Raw genomic sequence first — 19715 nt, forward strand, 5'->3', positions numbered from 1 at the left:
GGTCTGTAATTCATTTGAGTTTGTGTGTGTATGAAATGAGAGACAAGGTTCTTTTTTTCCCCCTTCAGGGTGTCAAGTTGTTGCAGCATCATTTGTTTTTTACAAAACATCATTTGTAAAAGGATTTGTAAAAGGATTGCATCATTGAATTGCAGTTTTTTATTTGTTTGTTTGTTTGTTTGTTTGTTTGAGACGGAGTTTTTCGCTCTTTTTGCCTGGGCGGGAGTGGTGCAATCTCGGCTCACTGCAAGCTCCGCCTCCCGGGTTCAAGCAATTCTCCTGCCTCAGGCTCCCAAGTAGCTGGGATTATAGGAGCCCACCACCACATCCTGCTAATTTTTTGTATTTTTAGTAGAGATGGGGTTTCACTATGTTGGCCAGGATGGCCTCTATCTCTTGACCTTGTGATCCACCCTCCTTGACCTCCCAAAGTGCTGGGATTACAGGTGTCAGCCACTGCGCCTGGCCTGAATTGCAGGTCTTTTCTGGATTCTATTCTGTTTGTTTAATATATGTATGTGTTTATAGCGAGAGCATCTGGATTATTGTAGCTTTATATTAAGTCTTAAGATTCATTCTTTTTCAAAATTGTTTTGGCTATTCTAGATCCTTTGCATTTCTCTACATTTTAGAATTCACTTCTGTATAACAGAAAAGCCTCCTGGGATTTGACTGGGATTGTATTTAATCTATAGATGAATTTGGAGAGAATTGATATCTTAACAATATAAAAGTCTCCCAATCGATGAACAAGGTATATATCTGTCTATTTATTTAGGTCTTTAATTTTTCTTAAAAATGTGTATACTTCTTAATGTTACAGGTCTTGCACATATTTTCTTAAACTTATCCTTAAATTTTGTTTTTGGATGCTATTGGAAATGGTGTTTTAAAACATTTCAGCTGGGCGTGGTGGCTCACGCCTGTAATCCTAGCACTTTGGGAGGCTGAGGCAGGCGGATCACCTGAGGTCAGGAGTTTGAGACCAGCCTGGCCGGCATGGTAAAACCCCATCTTTACTAAAAATACAAAAATTCGCCGGGTGTGGTGGCTGGTGCCTGTAATCTCAACTACTTGAGAGGCTGAGGCAGGAGACTCTCTTGAACCCAGGAAGTGGAGGCTGCAGTGAGTCGAGATCGTGCCATTGCACTCCAGCCTGGACGACTAGAATGAAACTGCGTCTCAAAAAAAAAAAAAAAAAAAATTCATTTTCTAATTTTTTTTTTTTTTTTTTTTGAGATGGAGTCTCGCTCTGTCACCCAGGGTGGAGTGCAGTGGCGTGATCTCGGCTCACTGCAAGCTCCGCCTCCCAGGTTCACGCCATTCTCCTGCCTCAGCCTCCCAAGTAACTGGGACTATAGGCGCTCGCCACCACGCCCAGCTAATTTTTTGTATTTTTAGTGGAGACGGGGTTTCACAGTGTTAGCCAGGATGGTCTCGATCTCCTGACCTCATGATCTGCCCACCTCGGCCTCCCAAAGTGCTGGGATTACAGGCGTGAGCCACCGCACCCGGCCATTTTCTAATTTTAACTGGTTTATAGAAATACTAGTGTTTTTTGGTTTTGTTTTGTTTGTTTTTTGAGATGGAATTTCGCTCTTTGTTGCCCAGGCTGGAGTGCAGTGGCGTAATCTCAGCTCACTGCAACCTCTGCCTCCTGGGTTCAAGCAATTCTCCTGTCTCAGCCTCTGGAATGACAGGCGCCCGCCACCACGCCACCTTGGGCCCCCCAATATGTCCATGTTATAATCCCTGGGATTATGTTACCTTGTATTGCAGAATACTTAAGAATCTTAAAATGGGGAGTTATCCAGGTAAGGCCAATGTATTTTTTGTTCTAAATACAAAAAATAAAAATATTATATTTTTAGTAGAGACAGGTTTTCACCATGTTGGCCAGGCTGGTCTTGAACTCCTGACCTCAGGTGATCCACCTGCTTTGGCCTCCCAAAGTGTTGGGATTACAGGTGTGAGCCACCACCCCTGGCCATACTAGTGACTTTTTTTTTTTTTTTTTTGACATGGAGTCTCACTCTGTTGCCCTGGCTGGAGTGCAGTGGCACGATCTCTGCTCACTGCAGTCTCCGCCTCCTGGGTTCAAGCGATTCTCCTTCCTCAGCCTCCCGAGTAGCTGGGACTACAGCTGCCCACCACCACACCTGGCTAATTTTTTTTGTATTTTTAGTGGAGGCAGGGTTTCACTGTGTTAGCCAGGATGATCTCAATCTCCTGACCTGATCCGCCAGCCTCGGCCTCCCAAAGTGCTGGGATTACAGGCGTGAGCCACTGTACCCAGCCCATACTAGTGATTTTTGTATATTGACTTTGTATCTTGAGACCTTGCTAAATTCATTTATTAAATCTGGTACATTTTTTGTAGATTTATTAGGATTTTTTTTTTTTTTTTTTTTTTTTTTTTTTTTGAGAGCCTAAAAGTGGGCATGCCTCTTCTGTTGCTCGGTCCAAGTGTTGGGTTTGAGGGTTAAATCAGTCTACTCAAAAGCTGAGCTGAGTGTGAGTTTTGTTGTTGCTATCGTTGTCTTCAGTGCCCCACTGGCATGGGATCCTGTTTGTTACCTTCTGGTTAGGTGAGGTCTGAAATGCCCTTATTTATTTATTTTTATTTATTTATTTTTTAAAAATATTCCACTTCTACCCTCAGCCTTGGCCTTGCTAGTGTACCTATACCTCAGAGGGGATCTCTCTTTACAGTCTTGGCCCCCCTTAGCAGTAGATTGCTGTCAGTTACCGCTTGGTCCCTGCAAGCCTGCAGAAAGAGTGATGGCAATAGGGGACCGAGAGGTATCTCTATTTCTCTGCTGTTGGGCAGGACCTGTGTTTTTGAGTCTCATTAACATCTGGTGGAAGTCTGTGCAGAAGAGCATGGGAGCAGGCATGAGTCTTCCTTGTTTTCTATGGCTCCTACAGGGTCTGTACTCTTACCCTAGCCCACATTTTGCCTTTAGCAGTTTGTTAAAAACCTCGCTTAATTCTTTTTACCCAAATAGCATGTGATATCACTTCCTCCTGGGCTCTGCCATAGGTGAGCCAGCGTTCACTCCCCATCTCTCCTTGGAAGGGCCTGACTTAAAGATTTCAGAATAATTGGTTGCCCTGAGACCTGATCCTTGATGGGTTCAAAAAAAGTGATGGGCCAGGCACTGTGGCTCATGCCTATAATCCCAGCACTTTGGGAGGCTGAGGGGGGTGGATCACTTGAGGTCAGGGGTTCAAGACTAGCCTGGTGAACATGGTGAAACCTTGTCTCTACAAAAAATACAAAATATGAATCGGGCGTGGTGGCAGCCACCTGTAATCCCAGCTTCTCAGGAGGCTGAGGCAGGAGAATTGCTTGAACCCAGGAGGTGGAGGTTGCAGTGAGCAAGCAAAGATTCAGCTTTTGCACTCCAGCCTGGGCGACGGAGCAAGACTGTCTCAAAAAAAAAAAAAAAGTGATGATTTTATAATTTATCTTTGACACTTTCCAGCTTTCTATATCCTAGCAGAAATAGAAGTCCAACAATTTGGGTGGAAGGAGGGAACTACCTACCAGGTTCTATGCTTATAACCTGGGTGACGAAATAATCTGTATACCAAACCTCTGTGAAACCACTACAATTCACCTGTATAATTACATGTATAATGCACATATACCCCTGAACCTAAAATAAAAGTTAAAAATAAAGGCCCAACAATTTGATTATGTGTGCACTCTTGTTCCTTTGTTTTTCCTGCCAGGGAGCTCTTGAGCTCCTTGGATCCAAATAAAAATTAGGAAATTTTTCAGACATCATCTCTTCAACGATTTTTCTACTCCTCTACTTGATTTCTGAGACTTTCAATCAATTACATGTATGTTAGACTGTACAGGGAACTGGAGTTCTGATCTTTTGTATTTTCATCCTTTTTTCCTTTTCTTTCGTCCTTTTTTCTCTTTCTGCTTTCCCTTCCCTTCTGATACATACTCAGTAGTGGCACTGCTGGATGATAAGGTATTTCTAGTTTTAATTTTTTTAGGAACCTTCCCACTGTTTTCCATAGCGGTCATACTAATACGCATTCTTATAAACAGTGTACAAAGGTTCCCTTTTTTCCACATCATTGTCAACACTTATCTTTTATCTTTTTTATAGTAGCCATTGTAAAAGGTGTGAGGTAATATTTCATTGTGGTTTTAATTAATTTATTTATTTTTGAGATGGAGTCTTGCTCCTGTCATGCAAGCTGGAGTTCATTTGCATGATCTCGGCTCACTGCAACCTCCACCTCCCAGGTTCAAGCGATTCTACTTCCTCAGCCTCCCGAGTAGCTGGGATTACAGGCATGCGCCACCACACCTGGAGAATTTTTGTATTTTTAGTAGAGATAGGGTTTCGCCATGTTGTTCAGGTTGGTCTCAAACTCCTGACCTCAGGTGATCCACTCACCTTGACCTCCGAAAGTGCTGGGATTACAGGTGTGAGCCACTGTGCCCGGCCTATTTTTTTCTTTAATATTTCTGGCCTACAAATGATTCCATTAGCTCATTTTTTTAATGCAGTGTATGAAAGTTTCAGGTCTTCTACATTTTCACTTGCATTTGGTGTGGTCAGTCTTTTTAATTTTGGCCATTTTAGTGGATATGTAGTGGTATTTCTTCGTAGTTTTAATTTGCATTCCCTAATGAGTAATGATGTCTGCCATCTTTTCTTTTGTGTACACATTTGTGTGTGCACCTGCCTTCTGTATATTTTCTTTGGGAAGTGTCTGTTCAGACCTTTTCTGTATCTACAAAATTGGGTTATTTTCTTATTATTGAATTTGAGAGTTCTTTGTATATTTTGGATATGAATTCCTTCCTTTCTTTTTTTTGTTGGGAGACAGGGTATTGCTCTGCCACCCAGACTGGAGCGCAGTGGCACAATCACGACGCACTGTAGCCTCAACCTCCTGGGCTCAAGCGGTCCTCCCACCTCAGCCTCCTTAGGAGCTGGGACCATAGGCATATGCCACCACACCTGGCTAATTAAGAAGTTTTTTTTTTTTTTTTTCTTTTTTTTTTTTAATTGAGATATGGGGCCTGACCACGTTGTCCAGGCTGGTCTTGAACTTCTGGGCTCAAGTGATCCTCCTGCCTCAGCCTCCTAACTTGCTGGGATTACAGGCATGATCCACCACATCCAACTGACTTTTTTTTTTTTTTTAACTCTCCCAGGTTGTCAGGAGATGGATACGAATCTTTTACTAGATCTGTGCTTTGCAAAGATTTTCTCCCAGTCTGTGACTTATCTTTTCATTCTTTTAACAGTGTCTTTTTGAAGAGCAGAAAATTCTAATTCTCATGAATGCCAGTTTATCAGAAAACATTTTTAGGGCCTGTGCTTTTGGTTTCCCATGTTGAAAATCTTTGTCTAACCCAGGATCAGTCTCCTGTGTTTTCTTCTAGAAGTTTTTTTTTTTTTTTTTTTTTTTTTCTGAGACGGAGTCTTGCTCTGAGGCCCAGGCTGGAGTGCAGTGGCCGGATCTCAGCTCACTGCAAGCTCCGCCTCCCGGGTTCACGCCATTCTCCTGCCTCAGCCTCCCGAGTAGCTGGGACTACAGGCGCCCGCCACCTCGCCCGGCTAGTTTTTTGTATTTTTTAGTAGAGACGGGGTTTCACCGTGTCAGCCAGGATGGTCTCGATCTCCTGACCTCGTGATCCACCCGTCTCGGCCTCCCAAAGTGCTGGGATTACAGGCTTGAGCCACCGCGCCCGGCCTAGAAGTTTTATATAATGTTAGGTTTTACATTTAGGTCTGTGATCCATGTTGAGTCAATTTTTATATAATGCATGAGGTATGGATCCAAGCTCACTTATTAGCATTTGGATATCCAGTTGTTCCAGCACCATTTGTTGTTATGTTTATTTATTTATTATTTACTTATTTAGAAGTAGAGTCTCGCTGTGTCGCCAAGCTAGAGTGCAGTGGCGGATCTTGGCTCACTGCAACCTGTGCCTCCAGGGTTCAAGCGATTTGTCTGCCTCAACCTCCCAAGTAGCTGGGACTACAGGCGCATGCCACCAAACCCAGCTAATTTTTGTATTTTTAGTAGAGACCGGATTTTACCATGTTTTCCAGGATGGTCTCAATCTCTTGACCTTGTGATCTGCCCGCCTTGGCCCTCCCAAAGTGCTGCGATTACAGGCGTGAGCCACCGTGCCTGGCCCTGTTGTTGTTTTTTGTTGTTGTTGTTGTTGTTTTTGAGACGGAATCTCGCTCTGTCGCCCAGGCTGGAGTGCAGTGGCGTGATCTCGGCCACCTCCCGGGTTCATGCCATTCTCCTGCCTCAGCCTCCTGAGTAGCTGCGACTACAGGCACCCGCCACCACGCCCGGCTAATTTTTTGTTTTTTTTAGTAGAGACGGGATTTCACCGTGTTAGCCAGGATGGTCTCGATCTCCTGACCTCGTGATCCGCCCGCCTCGGCCTCCCAAAGTGCTGGGATTACAGGTGTGAGCCACCGCACCCAGCCTGTTGTTCTGTTTATATATATATATGTGTGTGTGTGTGTGTGTGTGTATATATTTTTTTTTTTTCTTTTTTTTTTTTTTTTTTTGAGACAGAATCTCGCTCTGTCGCCCAGGCTGGAGCGGAGTGGCGCAATCTAGACTCACTGAAAGCTCCGCCTCCCAGGTTTACTTAGGCCATTCTCCTGCCTCACCGTGTTAGCCAGGCTGGTCTTGATCTCCTGACCTCGTGATCCACCCACCTCAGCCTCCCAAAGTGCTGAGATTACAGGTGTGAGCCACCTTGCCCGGCCGCCATTTTTATCTTTTAAGCCCCACCCTCAGAAGCAACCGCTCATGAAAAAGGCTCTCTTTTCTCTGCAGCATTGCTTTTGAGCCGTTGTCAAAAATCATTGAACATATATGTGTGAATTTATTTTTGGACTCTTTATTCTATTCCATTGATTTCTTTTTCTGTCTTTACCCCAATACCACACTGTCTTGATTACTGTAGCTTTATAATAATTCTTGAAATCAGGTAGCGTTGACCTTCCACCTTTGTTCTTCGTTTTCAAAGTTGTTTTTGCTATTCTAACTTCCTTGCATTTCCATGTGAACTTTACAGTCAGCTGTTGATTTCTATAAAAAAGCCTACTGGGAGTTTTGACTGGGGTTGTTTTAGAGCTATCATTCAGTGTGGGGGTGCTGAGATTTTGGTGATACTGAGTCCTTCTATGAGCAAGCTGTATCACTCCATTCATGTTTGTCTCATAGTTTTGCTCAGCAGTATGATGTAGTCAGTTTATAGGTCTCTCACATCTTTGTGAGATTTATTCTTAATGTTTAATATTTTTTCTGCTGTTGTGAATGGTATTTTTCATGTTTAATTAACTCACTTTGTTGTTCTTATGTAAAAACTCTATGTGGTGGTCATGGTTGGAGCCCAGGTCCTCTGCATGGAGACTTTGGAGTAGGTTTTTTTTTTTTTTTTGAGATGGGATTTTGCTCTTGTTGCCCAGGCTGGAGTGCAGTGGTGCCATCTCGGCTCACCGCAACCTCCACCACCCGGGTTCACGTGATTCTTCTGCCTCAGCCTCCTGAGTAGTTGGGATTACAGGCATCCACCAACATGCCCATCTAATTTTTGTATTTTTGGTAGAGATGGGGTTTTACCACGTTGGCCAGGCTGGTCTCGAACTCCTGACCTCATGATCTGCCTGCCTTGGCTTCCCAAAGTGCTGGGATTACAGGTGTGAGCCACCGCAACCAGCCTAGTATAGGTTTTTATAAGATGGTCAGTGAATTTCTATTAGGTGAGATAGCTGCAGGTCTTAGAGATGGCATTGAAGATGGCCTTTGCAAAGTTGCCCAAGATGGCAGTGCAGCCCCTGGCTAAGTGGTAGCAGTTGTATCCCATCCGCCCCAGTTTCATGGGCACAGGGGCTGAGACAGTATCAGGTAGGTCTGGCTGTGGGATGAAGTCCCCTAGCACAGAGCCTCAGCGTCCTGTCACTTTTCTGGGAACAGTGTGGGGCTGCTAATGTTGTGTCCCCCTCTGGAGGCCCTCCTCATGGGACATTAGAGAGGTTGGCCAGGATAATGGTCTCACAGTGGCAGTGGCTACCTCCTTGGAGCATTTAACACCTAGACAGACATGACTGTTGTAGTCCCTGATGGTAACAGATGGCTTGAAGCTCATCTGCTGGACAGGTCTGCTTTTGCATAGGCATAAGGGCTATCCCCAGGAAAGAGTCAGTGATCTCAGATTCCCTGATGGGCAGGAAGAAGAGAGAATCTCCTCTAGGAACTTCATCTTCATGTCCTTGACCTGAGTGTTTACTTGGCTGATGGGTAAATGACTGGTTGTAAGAAAAAAAGTTTTTGGAAGTGTAGTGTTTATGTGGAGTTTTTTTTTAATGGCTGATTGCCAGTTGTTTACCTCCTTTAGTCTTACAGTAGCGTGTCTCAAGGCAGGTTATCGGGGGTGTGATTTTCAGTAAATGGTCCCCTTTGGTCTGACTCTTAACAGGTACTGGAGGCGCAAAGAAGGCATCAGAAGGAGAAATCTGGCATCATACCTACCTCACCGACGCCCTACACTTACAACAAGGTACAGGAAGAGATACTTCTCTTCATTTGGCCGATGCAGCCCCTCTCCTTTAGTGAGGTGTTTGTGTCCCTCTGGGAGTGTGGCCAATTCCTTTCTCACCCCTTAATATTCCTGCCCCAGAGAAGCAGCCAGACTCACAGAAAAGTATTTGGAATTCAAGTTTTTGTTTGATGAAATATCAGATAAGGTTCAGCCAGACTCGCAGAAAAGTATTTGGAATTCAGGTTTTTGTTTAATGAAATATCAAATAAAGTTTGTACCCATTTAGTTTTTGCAGCAGTAATTAGGGGCTGTGATCATCATTCAGGTTATTTTTTTGACTGTCCATACAGCCCACTGGCCACACTGAAAAGATATGGGATATGGTTGGCTTGTGGCTTTGAGGGGGAGGCCATTTCTGAGACACAGATGCTAGAGAACAATTTGTGATCATTTATGGCACCATTCTTTCTTACCCCATAAAATACCCAACTTAGAACAGTATCTGATACACATAGCATGGGCTCCTAAATGTTACTTGGTACTGTGATGGTTCTTAATCTGTAGCCCACATTTTTGTTGTTGTTGTTTTTTGAGACAGTGTCTTGCTCTGTCGCCCAGGCTGCAGTACAGTGGCGTGATCTCAGCTCACTCCAACCTCCACCTCCTGTGCTCAAACGATTCTCCTGCCTCAGCCTCCCAGGTAGCTGAGATGATAGGTGCATGCCACCACACTCGGCTAATTTTTGTATTTTTAGTAGAGTCGGGATTTCTCTATGTTGGCCAAGCTGATCTCAAACTCCTGACCTCAAGTGATCCGCCTGCCTCAGCCTCCCAAAGTGTTGGAATTACGGGTGTGAGCCACTGCACCCAGCCTGTAGCCCCCATATTGATCCTGTCTGCTTTTTTTTTTTGAAACAGAGTCTCACCCTGTCACCCCGGCTGGAGTACAGTGGCACAATCTTGGCTCACTGCAACCTCCGCCTCCCCGGTTCAAGCAATTCTCTTGCCTCAGCCTCCCAAGTAGCTGGGATTACAGGCACCTGCCACCACGCCTGGCTAATGTTTTGTATTTTTAGTAGATATGAGGTTTCACCATGTTGGCCAGGTTGGTCCTGAATTCCTGACCTCAGGTGATCCACTCGACTCGGCCTCCCAAAGAGCTGGGATTATAGGCGTGAGCCACTGCGCCTGGCCGATCCTGTCTATTCTAAAGCACAAGAGGTTTAGGGTCTCTTGAAATAGACCGCAGAGTCACTGAGTAAGTAGATCAGAGAAAAGATGCTACTTGGGGACTTGAGGCTAGATGTAGATGACAGAAGGGGCTGAGAATGGTAAAAAGGCAGTAGGCTGGGACACTTGCTGTGGCTCCACTACTCTTAATCTGTGACACTGGTGAGGTCACTTGGTTTCACTCTTGACAGAGGACCTGAGAGAGGACATGATCTCTGTAGTATTAGTTTCCTTTCTGGAAAGTAAGGGATTGAAGGTCCCTTTCCACCCCTGTAATTTTATTCTGTTCTACAGCATGGGCTGTGTCATCCACAAATATCTACTAGTATAATGTGAAAACATGGACAGGCTGGGCTCAGCAGCTCACGCCTATAATCCCAGCACTTTGGGAGGCCAAGGCAGGCGGATCACAAGATCAGGAGATCGAGACCATCCTGGCCAACATGGTGAAATCCCGTCTCTACTAAAAATACAAAAAATTAGCCGGGCGTGGTGGCGGGCACCTGTAATCCCAGCTACTTGGGAGACTGAGGCATGAGAATCGCTTGAACCCAGGAGGCAGTGGCTACAGTGAGCCGAGATCGCGCCACTGCACTCCAGCCTGGCGACAGAGTGAGACTCCGTCTCAAAAAAAAGAAAACATGAGTGAGAGTACCTGAGACACCCCATTATTCAGCCTTTGCACAGAGCACCACATAGCTGTGGTGTGAGGGGGAGTGTGGGGCCCCAGTGGCAGGCTCACTGGGCTGCCATCTTAGGCAGATACCTCTTTTATCTCACCATTCAGGAAAGGCTTGAATTGAAGCCTCTGCAAACCCAGTTTTCAAAGCAAATGGAGCTGCATTTAGCTAAAATAGGAGTCCTTTCTTTATGCAGTGATTATAGGCCATGGAGTCACCTTACTTCCTGCAGACATGGTAGTTGGTAGCAGTTTCCTTTTTTTCACAGTATCTTCCCCCAGAATGGTGTAAGAGCTTGCAAATGGACCTAGTGAGTCCTTCATGGTCAAAGGAATGCATTTAGACCTTCTGTTCTTCCCTCCAGTCCTCTCCATGATCTGTGTACTGCTTTGGGCCTTTACGAAGTGGCCTGTGCTGTATTGTAGGTGAGCCTACCTGTGTCTTAGTTGCTTTGTTTCTACATAGAGGTTTCACAGCCAGCTGGTTTATATCTATTTCTTTTCTGGCTGGGGCAAAGCATCCTGTGCCTGTACACAGGGATCAGATAGGTGCTTGGGCCCAAAGAGTGAGAGTGAAAGTACCTGTACATTTTATCCCAGACTGGCTTTGTATGATGGGATGCATGTATGTAGTATTGGTAGCTTATTGAAAATATGGAGAGAGGCCAGGTATGGTGGCTCACACCTGTAATCCAGCACTTTGGGAGGCCGAGGCAGGAGGATCACAAGGTCAGGAGTTTGAGACCAACCTGACCAACATGGTGAAAGCCTGTCTCTACTAAAAAAAAAAATGCAGGCCAGGCGCAGTGGCTCACGCCTGTAATCCCAGCACTTTGGGAGGCCGAGGCGGGCGGATCACAAGGTCAGGAGATCGAGACCATCCTGGCTAACATGGCGAAACCCCATCTCTACTAAAAATACAAAAAATCAGCCGGGCGTGGTGGCGGGCTCCTGTAGTCCCAGCTACTTGGGAGACTGAGGCAGGAGAATGGCATGAACCTGGGAGGCGGAGCTTGCGGTGAGCCAAGATTGCGCCACTTCACTCCAGCCTGGGTGACAGAGCGAGACTCCGTCTCAAAAAAAAAAAAAATACAAAAATTAGCCGGGCGGCATGGTGGCACGCCTATAATCCCAGCTGCTCAGGAGGCTGATGCAGGAGAAGCACTTGAACCTGAGAGGCGGAGATTGTAGTGAGCTGAGATTACGCCACTGCACTCCAGCCCGGGCAACAGAGAAAGACTCTGTCTCAAAAAAAAAAAAAAAAAGGAAAAAAGGAAAATACGGAGATAAAGACTAGTTCTCCTAAGATTTCCTTCAGCTTTCCTAGTCTCTGTTAAGTGACTCTAGTTTATAGCAGCCTATATATTGCAGGGGCTATTCCTGAGTCTGTCTGTCATGGGGTGTTTCTTTGGGGGCTCTGCTTCTGCTGTGAGTGACCATTTTCTTTTTTTGGTTTCAGAGCTGTGATTTGTGGTCCCTAGGGGTGATTATCTATGTGATGCTGTGCGGATACCCTCCTTTTTACTCCAAACACCACAGCCGGACTATCCCAAAGGATATGCGAAGAAAGATCATGACAGGCAGTTTTGAGTTCCCAGAGGAAGAGTGGAGTCAGATCTCAGAGATGGCCAAAGATGTTGTGAGGAAGTGAGTTCATGGGCTGCTGGGCAGGGAGGCCAAGGAAGCCTCCAGGTGGTGGAGCTCAAGGGAATGTGGGTAGAGAAAAGTCATTGGTTTCCTAGGCAGGCTCCTCCCCGTTTTAATATCACAGAAATCTCTCTGGAGCCTGAGGTGACTCTTCTCAGTGTCCACACCTGGGTGCGAATGAAGCTTTCCTCCCTCCTGTTGCATCCCTAGACTTTGTCCCCAGGGTGTGAACCCAGGTCCCTCCATAGCCAGTCTCTGCACATTAATTCAGGACCCTAAATTATAAACCTAGCGTACTGACCTTCTTACATGTGAGCCAGCATGTCATTTGGGACAGATACAATGCCAGGAGGTGAACTAGGTGCTGAGATGACAAACAGCATCCTTGGATGCTGTGGGCATGTGGGTTTATCAGGCCTGGACCCCACCCTCCACCTTGATACTGCCAGTTGGTTGCTCTGACATATCTTTTATTTTTTATTTTTTATTTTTTTTGAGATGGAGTCTTGCTACATTGTCCAGGCTGGAGTGCAGTGGTGCAATCTTGACTCATTGCAACCTCTGCCCCCTAGGTTCAAGTGATTCTTCTGCCTCAGCCTTGGCAGTAGCTGGGATTACAGGCGCCCACTACCATGCCCAGCTCATTTTTGTATTTTAAGTAGAGATGGGGTTTGACCGTGTTGGCCAGGCTTGTCTCAAACTACTGATCTCAAGTGATCTGCTCACCTTCCCAAGTGCTGGGATTACAGTTGTGAGCTACCACACCCAGCCGCTCTGACATATCTTAAGATGGGAAGATTTAGTAAGAATTAGGGCTAGGGAGTGGGTGAGGGAGAGTTGATATTCAGAGTCTTTTGGTAGCTGGAGGACTAGGTAGGAAGTCAGACCTAAATTTGAATATGTTTGTTTTTTCTGCCCACCTGTGTGGGAGGCTGGGTGCCCGTGGACTTAGGCACTGCTCCTGTCTTCCCACTGCTGGGTCTTCACTGAGCAGTGTCTCCCTTGTTGATCTCAGTTTCTTCCTCTGTAATGGGATGAAGGTATGTGTTTAGGGGCAATACCTGGGAACTGCCTCCCGACAGTACAGCCATTTCTCCATGGAAATTACTCCCTTTCAAAAGTGAGCTTGTCCTGTTGATTGGAGGGTGGGGGTTGGGGCCAGGTTCTGTGTGCTGTAAAGAGGAACTGGTTTCTAAAATAGACAAGTACAAGTTTTTAGGAACGTGGGTGCAATGATTAAATCACCATCTGTCTTCACATGCTATTTCCTTGCTGTAATCCCAACTATTTGACCAAAATCTCAATGTCCTAGAAGTAGTTCTTTGCCAGCTTTCTATAAAATACATTTCCTGTCCCTAGAGCAACACCGATTATCTTTTTGGTTTTGGGATCTTCCAAATAATCCTTACTTTAGAATCTGAAGCCATCTGTTCAGAATGATACAGAGGAAGGTGGCAGACAAGCTGAAGGAGCAGTCAGGCATGTTGTCCTGACATTTGTAATGAGAGATGGAGTTGGAAGGAGGGAACGGGCTGAGATGAGCTAGAAACCACATCACTGGGAATGAACGAGATGGAAAGAAGCATGATCTGAAGGCAGACAGCACAGAAGCAACACCCTGGGCTTAGAAGGAAATGCCATCCCTATCTCATAGAGACTCTAGGTTTTTAGCTTTTGAATGTCTGTGGAATAATGGGCTCATGTCCTGCCATATGGTGACATCTAAGAGTTTTATCTTGGGTAGCAACCTGCTTCTCCAGAACCTCATGACCCTTCAACTAATTCTGCACCACTATCAGCCAAAAAGAGCACTCTGAGTTCCTTTTGGAAGTTAAAGCCCATTGTCCTAGAAACCTCAGTATGGAGATTCAAGGTCTTAGGAACTATAAACCATAGGTAGGATTACCTTATTAAACCCTAGAACTCAAAAGTATCACTGGATTAAGCCTTTTTCTACCTTTGTAATCTCACTTTTTCCAGTATAGAAAAGATTGCCTCAAGCCATAGTACCCCTACCAGTGATTGGAGACTAGAATCCCACCTGTGCTCTGCAGGTGGAAGGCCCAGACTTACAGAAGTCAGAAGCAACCAGAGTTGTTTAGAGCCAGGTCCAGGAACTTCCTATGGCTTTTAGTAGCAACTGTGCGTGGCAGCCCTGTTGGCGTTTTCTCTACAGGCTCCTGAAGGTCAAACCAGAGGAGAGACTCACCATTGAGGGAGTGCTGGACCACCCCTGGCTCAATTCCACCGAGGCCCTGGATAATGTGCTGCCTTCTGCTCAGCTGATGATGGACAAGGTTTTGAATGATGTTTACTTTGTTGACTGAAAAGACTGTTGGGAAGGAATACTGGGGCTTGGCTCAGTGAGGGGTTAAAGGCAAAACAGTGCAGAGTACACGATCCTTCCCAGAGAAACATCTCTGGTTTCCTCAGAGTCAGGATCCAAAATAAGGAACTTCTTTTGGTAAAAGACCAAATCAAGGCCTAGTGAATACACACTAAGGGAGCACTCAAAGGAATAGCCTCCATATTTCTGCTACAGGACTGGGGGCACAGAGCAGTTTAAGATACCCTCCCTTTCCCCAAGGGGTTTAAACAAGACTGGCTGAGAAGGCAAGGCCAATAAACATGAAACAAAGAGGGAACATTTCAAACATCAGAGCTTTGCATGTTAACTGTTCTGTGAATGCTGTGGGAATTCAGAAAAAGAGCACATCTTTGAAGGGATGTAATTTGCCCAAAGAGAAGGCAGAACCCCTCACATATATTAACTATCTACTCAAATTCTTCAAGGACGGTGCATGCCCAAACATGAGAACTCAGATGCTGCAACACAGTAGACAGTTAATGTAACGATGATGTATTTGCATCTGTTTTGTTGCTTATGCTGTTGATCACACATGGGCATCGTCAGGAAAAATAACTTGGCCTCACTAATGGGAAGGGTGTGTCAGGGCCAGGCTTTGCAAGTGGAGAGAGGGGTTTAAGTCTTAGTGGGATGCAACTGACAGGCCGTGGTAGCTTTTTGAGAAGAGATTTCCCACTAGGAAGGTATTTAGAGATAGTCAGTCAGACTTGGCAACTCACGGACTTGCCAACCTAATACTTCTGCAGTAATCTAGAAGTCAGGGGTGGCTATGGGAGCGGAGAAGTAGAGGTGAATAGGCTCAATATTTTTGAAGAAAAATTTCTACAGCTTTTTGTGATAATACTAGATATAAGGGGACAGGAATGACATATCTGATGATAATATTGACAGGAGGTGGGGGTTGCATTGAGCTGAGATCCACCACTGCCTTCCAGCCGGGGTTACAGAGTGAGACTATTTCAAAAAAAAAGTGGTCAGGATGTGAGTGATCAACTTTGGAAGTGTAAAACACTGTCCACCCAAGCCCTGTCTAGGAGCCTAAGCTCATGACTTTGAGCTATTTCCTTCTTCTGTCAGGTCATTACTGATGAGGTGGATGTGAAGGTGCAGAAAGGCATAGCCAGGGCTGGGTATGAGTATACAGAGCCCTTAAATGAGTTCCAACTTTTCCTGATCTAATTTCAAGCTCACCATGGAACTACTTTTTAAAATAGTCAAATTTTGACTGGGTGCAGTGGCTCACACCTGTAATCCCAGCACTTTGGGAGGCTGAGGTGGGCGGATCATTTGAGGTCAGGAATTCGAGACCAGCCTGGCCAACATGGTGAAACCCTGTCTCTACTAAATATACAAAAATTAGCCAGGCGTGGTGGCACACACCTGTAATCCCAGCTACTCGGAGGCAGGAGAATTGCTTGAACCCAGCAGGGGCAGAGGTTGCAGTGAGTCAAGATTGCACCACTACACTCCAGCCTGGGAGACAGAGCAAGACTCTGTCTCAAAAAAAAACTTTTGTTGTGAAAACTCAGATGGTACAGCAGTGTTAAAAGAAAAAGTAAAAGTTCCCTTTCATTCCCCTGCCACAGTCACACCCCTCAGAGGTGAGGTAATCTATGGCTTGATGTATACTTCCTGATCGTTTTCTGGGATACGTACACAGATATACACATTTTGTCCTTTTAAAATACAAAAATGGAAAAAAAAAATTTAAAAAAAAATACAAAAATGGGATCATATTCCTGTGAAGCCTTCTGATGATTTGGTCTGCCTGTAGTGAGATCATACACTGTTCATAAAAGCACAAACTTCAAGAGTTCCAGACTCCATGAGAGCTATTTCTCACTGTAAATTACTTGACTGGTTGTGGCCTCCGTCATGTGGCCTTAGGCTTGGCCATGCCCTCCATGTGAGATGGTCAGGGCTCTGAGCTGTCAGGGCTGAGGTGAATCAATACCGTCTGTGAGACTTCTTGGGCAGTAGCCTGTCCCCCTTTCCACTGATGTCCATATGTGCCTCTCTTTACACTTCCCCTCAGTAGTGGCTATGAGTGGGGATCCTGCTGGTATTTCTTACTTGCTTTTCTGTCGCCCCACCAGGGAAGAAGGGCTAGCTGTTGTGTGACCTTTGGTTGGCCTGGTGTTCCCTGGTTCCTGCTGATCCATGGGGAAGAGTCCTCTGCCTTATCAAAATATTTCTATTCCTTCAACATAAGAGTGAAATTGCCTTCTTAGTACTTTGAGCTTTTCCTTTCCACTTTCTTAGTCTGGCTTTTTAGGTGCCCAGCAATGAACATGAAAAACTGATGGCAGTGTTTGCATTCAGGCAGTGGTTGCAGGAATCCAGCAGGCTCACGCGGAACAGTTGGCCAACATGAGAATTCAGGATCTGAAAGTCAGCCTCAAACCCCTGCACTCAGTGAACAACCCCATTCTGCGGAAGAGGAAGTTACTGGGGTAACTGAGCTTATTTCTTCGATTCTTCTTCATGGCTGGAATGGCTGAGTACTGGGTTCTCAAATTTAAGAAATTTAACTTGCTCAGCTAGGGATCTTTCTTTGGCCTCTGAAGAGGGTGGAGAGGATAAGCTCTTTAAATAGTATCAGGAGTTGGACACTATTGTTATTTTTCTATTGTTATTTTTCTGATATATCTGTTGCCTTATATTTAGAGTTAATATCTGTCCAGAGTTGGTTTTTGGATTCTCACGTTGTCATTACCCCTCCCTCAAACTCTTAAAGCACCAAGCCAAAGGACAGTGTCTATATCCACGACCATGAGAATGGAGCCGAGGATTCCAATGTTGCCTTGGAAAAACTCCGAGATGTGATTGCTCAGTGTATTCTCCCCCAGGCTGGTAAAGGTCACACCATTTACTAATCCTTTGTGTGTATGTGAGTGTGTGTGTGCAGGGGTGGGTGGGTGTATGCATGTACATGGCAAAAGGAATGGCTTAATTTTGGGTTGTCTGTTTCATCTTGTGTTATAAGAAAAGTATATTATATAAGGTAGTCTGTGCCCACTACAAAGACTGGACAGTGGGAGTTCAGAAATGCAGTTAAGTTCTACCTCTCCTTTGGTTTTCTGTGAAATTTCTAGTTTAGACTTAATTGGCAGTGTCAGGTGCAAGCATGCAATTTTGTGTTTTCTTAGTTTGACAACAAGGGCACAGATTGAGGGATGGAGAATGGAAAATGTGGGTAGGGTCTGAATCTCATTGCAGGCTGTTCACCATTTCCAGAGCATTTTGAGTGCAAGGATGCCATTAGCTCATAAATATGAGAATACCTCCCTAGTTCAGAAGTGGCTCCTGCTGTTACTCATATCATGGGCAGCATGATATGAGTGGGTCTTTGGAGTGAGACTTACACGTGGGTCCTTTGGAGTGAGAGCTTTCTTTCGTTATGTTCTCTCTCCACTCATCGGCGGGTGAGGGGCTGTTCTCAGCAGATAGATGCTTCACGTACTAGGCCAGAAAATGGATATCTCCCTAGATTCCTTGGGTTTTAAGGGAACTCATATAGTGTACCTCAGATAGCTTTCTAAAGAAAGAAATGAGCTTAGCAGAGAGAAAGTAGCCCACTCTCCCACTTTTGGTCTTTGGTTGACCAGGTGTCTTGTTCAGCAATAGAGTCTGCCACAGCCTATTTCCCATCCCCCTGGTGCTGAGACTCTGGGGCCATCAGTGGATTTGTATGAAGATGTCAGAGTAAAAAAGAGTTCAAATACCAGATGCAGTCTACATAACGTAGGGACTAGCAGTAAAGCCCGTGTCTGGTGGAGTTTTGCACATTCAGTCATCATTTTTCAACCAGTTGGACATCACGTTCTTCCATCTGTCACACTAAAACCCCATGATGCTGCAGGAAAAATGCAAATTCCTCTTCATCCTTACCAATAGGAGAGAATGAAGATGAGAAGCTGAATGAAGTAATGCAGGAGGCTTGGAAGTATAACCGAGAATGCAAACTCCTAAGAGATACTCTGCAGAGCTTCAGCTGGAATGGTAGGAGCCTTCATCACTCTCTTCCCCAGGAATACAGACAAGTGATTATGTTTAGAACACATAGGATCTCTTTGGCGCCTGAGCTGCGGCTGGTTTGAAATGAAGTGAGGCTGGCTGGAGAGTGAGTGGAGCATTGTGGAATGGGGATTAGCTCTATATTAACTGCCCCGGCATACCTGGATATCTGGCCCTTTCACTTATTTTGCAGAGTTCAAGTGAATTGTGTGTTGCAGATTCAACACTGGAAAGCCCCTATCACACACCACTTGGGTAAAAAAAAAAAAAAAACCCAGATTTCAGAACTCCTCTCGGATACCAGGACTATTCACCAGGTCATTAAGAAGCAACAGATGCTGAAGGGGAGAGAGAGGACAAAGTGCCAGCAAGTCCACCCTGCTGACCCCGCTGATCTGCTTAGCTTAGAGAAGCGCTGTTTCACGAAGAGGAGAAAGTTTGCCAAATCTACTGCTGGTTAAGTTTTTTCCCCAGAGCAAATAAGGTAGAGATGTATTTCTTGAACTGCCGGTTTTTTTTTTTTTTTTTTTTGAGGCGGAGTTTCATTCTATCCCCCAGGCTGCAGTGCAGTGACGCAATCTTGGCTCATTGCAACCTCTGCCTCCCGGGTTCAAGTGATTCTCCTGCCTTAGCCTCCCGAATAGCTGGGACTACAGGTGAGTGCCACCATGCCCAGCTAATTTTTGTATTTTTAGTAGAGATGGAGTTTCACCATGTTGGCCAGGCTGGTCTTGAACTCCTGGCCTCAAGTGATCCACCTGCCTCAGCCTCCCAAAGTGCTGGGATTACAGGCGTGAGCCTCTGTGCCTGGCTCGAACTGATTTTAATATCGTCTTTCCAGTTGAGCAAACTGTACTAGACTTATGCTCCAGGATGCTCAGGGAAGGGAGCAAACTTAAGATTTCAATGCCTCACTTGTGTCTTTTTTTTTTTTTTTTTTTTGAGATGGAGTCTCCCTCTGTCACCAGGCTGGAGTGCAGTGGTGTGATCTTGGCTTACTGCAGCTTCCCCCTCCTGCACTCATGTGATTCTGCCTCAGCCACCCAAGGAGCTGGGACTACAGGCACGCACCTGTATTTTTTTTTTTTTTTTAGTGGAGACGGGGTTTCACCATGTTGGCCAGGCTGGTCTCGAACTCCTGACCTCAGGTGATCCACCCACCTTGGCCTCCCAAAGTACTGGGATTACGGGTGTGAACGATGGCACCCGGCCTGCCT

The 19715-nt window shown here is 45.4% G+C and overlaps 1 protein-coding gene across 2 annotated transcripts in view; it reads left to right on the plus strand.

The window, feature by feature from the left end:
• MAPKAPK5 (MAPK activated protein kinase 5) overlaps window positions 1–19715 on the plus strand; it is a 46569-nt gene that overhangs the window by 22132 nt on the left and 4722 nt on the right. The window contains exons 8-13 of one of the 2 annotated variants that reach the window (XM_037996509.2): window positions 8495–8575; window positions 11926–12113; window positions 14290–14410; window positions 16804–16934; window positions 17219–17334; window positions 18379–18483. In XM_037996509.2, coding sequence (XP_037852437.1) covers window positions 8495–8575; window positions 11926–12113; window positions 14290–14410; window positions 16804–16934; window positions 17219–17334; window positions 18379–18483 — 742 coding nt within the window. Of the gene's footprint in view, window positions 1–8494; window positions 8576–11925; window positions 12114–14289; window positions 14411–16803; window positions 16935–17218; window positions 17341–18378; window positions 18484–19715 lie in introns of both variants that reach the window. The other variant, XM_008004751.3, reaches the window with a different exon arrangement.

Source organism: Chlorocebus sabaeus, chromosome 11 (genome assembly GCF_047675955.1).
Source record: "Chlorocebus sabaeus isolate Y175 chromosome 11, mChlSab1.0.hap1, whole genome shotgun sequence".
Taxonomy (NCBI): domain Eukaryota; kingdom Metazoa; phylum Chordata; class Mammalia; order Primates; family Cercopithecidae; genus Chlorocebus; species Chlorocebus sabaeus.